Source organism: Oncorhynchus nerka, unplaced genomic scaffold, assembly GCF_034236695.1.
Source record: "Oncorhynchus nerka isolate Pitt River unplaced genomic scaffold, Oner_Uvic_2.0 unplaced_scaffold_2842, whole genome shotgun sequence".
In the NCBI taxonomy this organism is placed as follows: Eukaryota; Metazoa; Chordata; class Actinopteri; order Salmoniformes; family Salmonidae; genus Oncorhynchus; species Oncorhynchus nerka.
The window spans coordinates 22,501-29,346 of record NW_027038457.1 but is presented as its reverse complement, the minus strand read 5'-3'; the positions used below and the strand labels follow the sequence as shown (position 1 = coordinate 29,346).

The following is a 6,846-nucleotide window of genomic DNA, read 5'->3' as shown; positions in this document are numbered from 1 at the left end:
ATAACAAGGCTTACGACAGTTACGATGCATTATAACAAGGCTTACAACAGTTACCATGCATTATAACAAGGCTTCCTTCAGGTACCATGCATTATAACAAGGCTTACAACAGTTACCATGCATTATAACAAGGCTTACGACAGTTACCATGCATTATAACAAGGCTTACGACAGTTACCATGCATTATAACAAGGCTTCCTTCAGTTACCATGCATTATAACAAGGCTTCCTTCAGTTAGCGTTCAATAAAGTTACATCACTGTTCTCCCTTTCTGAGTTCAGCCCTGCTAACCGATAACCTTTGTTCTGTTCTCTCTCCTCCTCTTCCTCCTCCTCCTCCTCCTCCTCCTCCAGGTGAGGCGAAGAACATCCCTCCGTACCCAGGTCCCAACAGGATGAGAGACTGTTACTGTACTGTCAACCTGGATCAGGAGGAGGTCTTCAGAACCAAGATCATCGAGAAGTCTCTGTGGTGGGTTACTGATTACACCTGTCTGTCTGTCTCTCTGTGGTGGGTTACTGATTACACCTGTCTGTCTGTCTCTCTGTGGTGGGTTACTGATTACACCTGTCTGTCTGTCTCCTGTCTGTCTCTCTGTGGTGGGTTACTGATTACACCTGTCTGTCTGTCTCTCTGTGGTGGGTTACTGATTACACCTGTCTGTCTGTCTCTCTGTGGTGGGTTACTGATTACACCTGTCTGTCTGTCTGTGGTGGGTTACTGATTACACCTGTCTGTCTCTCTGTGGTGGGTTACTGATTACACCTGTCTGTCTGTCTGGTGGGTTACTGATTACACCTGTCTGTCTCTCTGTGGTGGGTTACTGATTACACCTGTCTGTCTCTTTGTGGTGGGTTACTGATTACACCTGTCTGTCTGTCTGTGGTGGGTTACTGATTACACCTGTCTGTCTCTCTGTGGTGGGTTACTGATTACACCTGTCTGTCTCTCTGTGGTGGGTTACTGATTACACCTGTCTGTCTCTCTGTGGTGGGTTACTGATTACACCTGTCTGTCTCTCTGTGGTGGGTTACTGATTACACCTGTCTGTCTCTCTGTGGTGGGTTACTGATTACACCTGTCTGTCTGTCTCTCTGTGGTGGGTTACTGATTACACCTGTCTGTCTGTCTGTGGTGGGTTACTGATTACACCTGTCTGTCTCTCTGTGGTGGGTTACTGATTACACCTGTCTGTCTGTCTGGTGGGTTACTGATTACACCTGTCTTTCTCTCTGTGGTGGGTTACTGATTACACCTGTCTGTCTCTCTGTGGTGGGTTACTGATTACACCTGTCTGTCTGTCTGTGGTGGGTTACTGATTACACCTGTCTGTCTCTCTGTGGTGGGTTACTGATTACACCTGTCTGTCTCTCTGTGGTGGGTTACTGATTACACCTGTCTGTCTCTCTGTGGTGGGTTACTGATTACACCTGTCTGTCTCTCTGTGGTGGGTTACTGATTACACCTGTCTGTCTGTCTGTGGTGGGTTACTGATTACACCTGTCTGTCTGTCTGTGGTGGGTTACTGATTACACCTGTCTGTCTCTCTGTGGTGGGTTACTGATTACACCTGTCTGTCTCTCTGTGGTGGGTTACTGATTACACCTGTCTGTCTCTCTGTGGTGGGTTACTGAATACACTTGTCTGTCTCTCTGTGGTGGGTTACTGATTACACCTGTCTGTCTGTCTGTGGTGGGTTACTGATTACACCTGTCTGTCTCTCTGTGGTGGGTTACTGATTACACCTGTCTGTCTCTCTGTGGTGGGTTACTGATTACACCAGTCTGTCTCTCTGTGGTAGGTTACTGATTACACCTGTCTGTCTCTCTGTGGTGGGTTACTGATTACACCTGTCTGTCTCTCTGTGGTGGGTTACCGATTACACCTGTCTGTCTCTTTGTGGTGGGTTACTGATTACACCTGTCTGTCTGTCTGTGGTGGGTTACTGATTACACTTGTCTGTCTGTCTGTGGTGGGTTATTGATTACACCTGTCTGTCTGTGGTGGGTTACTGATTACACCTGTCTGTCTCTCTGTGGTGGGTTACTGATTACACCTGTCTGTCTCTCTGTGGTGGGTTACTGATTACACCTGTCTGTCTCTCTGTGGTGGGTTACTGATTACACCTGTCTGTCTGTCTCTCTGTGGTGGGTTACTGATTACACCTGTCTGTCTGTCTCTCTGTGGTGGGTTACTGATTACACCTGTCTGTCTGTCTCTCTGTGGTGGGTTACTGATTACACCTGTCTGTCTGTCTGTGGTGGGTTACTGATTACACCTGTCTGTCTCTCTGTGGTGGGTTACTGATTACACCTGTCTGTCTGTCTGGTGGGTTACTGATTACACCTGTCTGTCTCTCTGTGGTGGGTTACTGATTACACCTGTCTGTCTCTCTGTGGTGGGTTACTGATTACACCTGTCTGTCTCTCTGTGGTGGGTTACTGATTACACCTGTCTGTCTCTCTGTGGTGGGTTACTGATTACACCTGTCTGTCTCTCTGTGGTGGGTTACTGATTACACCTGTCTGTCTCTCTGTGGTGGGTTACTGATTACACCTGTCTGTCTCTCTGTGGTGGGTTACTGATTACACCTGTCTGTCTCTCTGTGGTGGGTTACTGAATACACTTGTCTGTCTCTCTGTGGTGGGTTACTGATTACACCTGTCTGTCTGTCTGTGGTGGGTTACTGATTACACCTGTCTGTCTCTCTGTGGTGGGTTACTGATTACACCTGTCTGTCTCTCTGTGGTGGGTTACTGATTACACCAGTCTGTCTCTCTGTGGTAGGTTACTGATTACACCTGTCTGTCTCTCTGTGGTGGGTTACTGATTACACCTGTCTGTCTCTCTGTGGTGGGTTACCGATTACACCTGTCTGTCTCTTTGTGGTGGGTTACTGATTACACCTGTCTGTCTGTCTGTGGTGGGTTACTGATTACACTTGTCTGTCTGTCTGTGGTGGGTTATTGATTACACCTGTCTGTCTGTGGTGGGTTACTGATTACACCTGTCTGTTTCTCTGTGGTGGGTTACTGATTACACCTGTCTGTCTCTCTGTGGTGGGTTACTGATTACACCTGTCTGTCTCTCTGTGGTGGGTTACTGATTACACCTGTCTGTCTCTCTGTGGTGGGTTACTGATTACACCTGTCTGTCTGTCTGTCTGTGGTGGGTTACTGATTACACCTGTCTGTCTGTCTGTCTGTCTGTCTGTCTGTCTGTATGTGGTGAGTTACTGATTACACCTGTCTGTCTGTCTGGCTGGCTGTCTGTCTGTCTGTCTGTCTCTCTGTCTGTGGTGGGTTACTGAATACACCTGTCTGTCTGTGGTGGGTTACTGATTACATCTGTCTGTCTGTCTGTCTGTCTTTCTCTCTCTGTCTGTGTGGATGCTGGTTAGTCCTCCAAGTCCTTAGCCAGTTACCCCAGGCTGCTACCTTAGCCAGCTACCACAGGCTGCTACCTTAGCCAGCTACCCCAGGCTGCTACCTTAGCCAGTTACCCCAGGCTGCTACCATAGCCAGTGACCCCAGGCTGCTACCTTAGCCAGTTACCCCAGGCTGCTACCTTAGCCAGTTACCCCAGGCTGCTACCATAGCCAGCTACCCCAGGCTGCTACCGTAGCCAGTTACCCCAGGCTGCTACCTTAGCCAGTTACCCCAGGCTGCTACCTTAGCCAGCTACCCCAGGCTGCTACCTCAGCCAGTTACCCCAGGCTGCTACCTTAGCCAGTTACCCCAGGCTGCTACCTTAGCCAGTTACCCCAGGCTGCTACCTTAGCCAGTTACCCCAGGCTGCTACCTCAGCCAGTTACCCCAGGCTGCTACCTCAGCCAGCTACCCCAGGCTGCTACCGTAGCCAGCTACCCCAGGCTGCTACCTCAGCCAGTTACCCCAGGCTGCTACCATAGCCAGTTACCCCAGGCTGCTACCTTAGCCAGGGACCCCAGGCTGCTACCTTAGCCAGTTACCCCAGGCTGCTACCTTAGCCAGTTACCCCAGGCTGCTACCTTAGCCAGTTACCCCAGGCTGCTACCTTAGCCAGCTACCCCAGGCTGCTACCTTAGCCAGTTACCCCAGGCTGCTACCATAGCCAGCTACCCCAGGCTGCTACCTTAGCCAGCTACCCCAGGCTGCTACCATAGCCAGCTACCCAAGGCTGCTACCTTAGCCAGTTACCCCAGGCTGCTACCATAGCCAGCTACCCCAGGCTGCTACCCCAGGCTGCTACCTTAGCCAGCTACCCCAGGCTGCTACCATAGCCAGTTACCCCAGGCTGCTACCTCAGCCAGTTACCCCAGGCTGCTACCTTAGCCAGCTACCCCAGGCTGCTACCTTAGCCAGTTACCTCATCCAGCTACACCAGGCTGCTACCTTAGCCAGCTACCCCAGGCTGCTACCATAGCCAGTTACCCCAGGCTGCTACCTCAGCCAGTTACCCCAGGCTGCTACCTTAGCCAACTACCCCAGGCTGCTACCTTAGCCAACTACCCCAGGCTGCTACCTTAGCCAGCTACCCCAGGCTGCTACCATAGCCAGTTACCCCAGGCTGCTACCGTAGCCAGTTACCCCAGGCTGCTACCTTAGCCAGCTACCCCAGGCTGCTACCTTAGCCAGCTACCCCAGGCTGCTACCATAGCCAGTTACCCCAGGCTGCTACCTTAGCCAGTTACCCCAGGCTGCTACCTTAGCCAGCTACCCCAGGCTGCTACCTTAGCCAGCTACCCCAGGCTGCTACCTTAGCCAGCTACCCCAGCCAGTTACCTCATCCAGTTACCCCAGGCTGCTTACCCCAGGAGAGAATGCCCCCTGTCTGAAGAGACAAGGAGAGAACGCCCCCTGTCTGTAGAGACAAGGAGAGAACGCCCCCTGTCTGTAGAGACAAGGAGAGAATGCCCCCTGTCTGTAGAGACAAGGAGAGAACGCCCCCTGTCTGAAGAGACAAGGAGAGAACGCCCCCTGTCTGAAGAGACAAGGAGAGAACGCCCCCTGTCTGTAGAGACAAGGAGAGAACGCCCCCTGTCTGTAGAGACAAGGAGAGAACGCCCCCTGTCTGTAGAGACAAGGAGAGAACGCCCCCTGTCTGAAGAGACAAGGAGAGAACGCCCCTGTCTGTAGAGACAAGGAGAGAACGCCCCCTGTCTGTAGAGACAAGGAGAGACGCCCCCTGTCTGCAGAGACAAGGAGAGAACGCCCCCTGTCTGTAGAGACAAGGAGAGAACGCCCCCTGTCTGTAGAGACAAGGAGAGAACGCCCCCTGTCTGTAGAGACAAGGAGAGAACGCCCCTGTCTGTAGAGACAAGGAGAGAACGCCCCTGTCTGTAGAGACAAGGAGAGAACGCCCCCTGTCTGTAGAGACAAGGAGAGAACGCCCCCTGTCTGAAGAGACAAGGAGAGAACGCCCCCTGTCTGTAGAGACAAGGAGAGAACGCCCCCTGTCTGTAGAGACAAGGAGAGAACGCCCCCTGTCTGTAGAGACAAGGAGAGAACGCCCCCTGTCTGAAGAGACAAGGAGAGAATGCCCCCTGTCTGTAGAGACAAGGAGAGAACGCCCCCTGTCTGTAGAGACAAGGAGAGAACGCCCCCTGTCTGTAGAGACAAGGAGAGAACGCCCCCTGTCTGAAGAGACAAGGAGAGAACGCCCCCTGTCTGTAGAGACAAGGAGAGAACGCCCCCTGTCTGTAGAGACAAGGAGAGAACGCCCCTGTCTGTAGAGACAAGGAGAGAACGCCCCTGTCTGTAGAGACAAGGAGAGAACGCCCCCTGTCTGTAGAGACAAGGAGAGAACGCCCCCTGTCTGTAGAGACAAGGAGAGAACGCCCCCTGTCTGAAGAGACAAGGAGAGAACGCCCCCTGTCTGTAGAGACAAGGAGAGAACGCCCCCTGTCTGTAGAGACAAGGAGAGAACGCCCCCTGTCTGTAGAGACAAGGAGAGAACGCCCCCTGTCTGTAGAGACAAGGAGAGAACGCCCCTGTCTGTAGAGACAAGGAGAGAACAGCCCGTCTGCGTGTGTCTTCCACTATGTGTATCCGTTAGCGATGATGCTAATGAGAAGGCTAATGGTAGATAGAGAGGCTTCTGTAAAAACCTTGTCAGTTCACTACACAGTCTCATTTGCATCTGTCCAGTTGGTATTTGTTTAGCAAATTCTACTGTCACTTGTGCGCTAGAAAAACACAGATTAACACAGCCTCTTGCTAGCCTCTTGCTAGCCTCTTACTAGCCTCTTCTCTTGTTAGCCTCTTGCTAGCCTCTTCTCTTGCTAGCCTCTTGCTAGCCTCTTGCTAGCCTCTTCTCTTGCTAGCCTCTTGCTAGCCTCTTCTCTTGCTAGCCTCTTGCTAGCCTCTTGCTAGCCTCTTCTCTTGCTAGCCTCTTGCTAGCCTCTTGCTAGCCTCTTCTCTTGCTAGCCTTTTGCTAGCCTCTGCTCTTGCTAGCCTCTTGCTAGCCTCTGGTCTTGGTAGCCTCTTCTCTTGCTAGCCTCTTCTCTTGCTAGCCTCTTCTCTTGCTAGCCTCTTGCTAGCCTCTTGCTAGCCTCTTCTCTTGCTAGCTTCTTGCTAGCCTCTTGCTAGCCTCTTCTCTTGCTAGCCTTTTGCTAGCCTCTGCTCTTGCTAGCCTCTTGCTAGCCTCTGGTCTTGCTAGCCTCTTCTCTTGCTAGCCTCTTCTCTTGCTTGCCTCTTCCCTTACTAGCCTCTTGCTAGCCTTTTGCTAGCCTCTTCTCTTGCTAGCCTCTTGCTAGCCTCTTGTTAGCCTCTTGCTAGCCTCTTCTCTTGCTAGCCTCTTGCTAGCCTGTTACTAGCCTCTTACTAGCCTCTTACTAGCCTGTTGCTAGCTTCTTGTTAGCTTC

The 6,846-nt window shown here is 51.8% G+C and overlaps 1 protein-coding gene across 1 annotated transcript in view; it reads left to right on the top strand.

Moving 5' to 3' along the window:
* The first annotated feature begins 318 nt into the window (after nucleotides 1-318).
* LOC135566966 (ras GTPase-activating protein 3-like) overlaps nucleotides 319-6,846 on the top strand; it is a 25,955-nt gene continuing 19,427 nt past the window's right edge. The window contains exon 1 of the mRNA XM_065014512.1: nucleotides 319-473. Coding sequence (XP_064870584.1) covers nucleotides 397-473 — 77 coding nt within the window. The 5' untranslated portion in view covers nucleotides 319-396. The remainder of the gene's footprint in view (nucleotides 474-6,846) is intronic.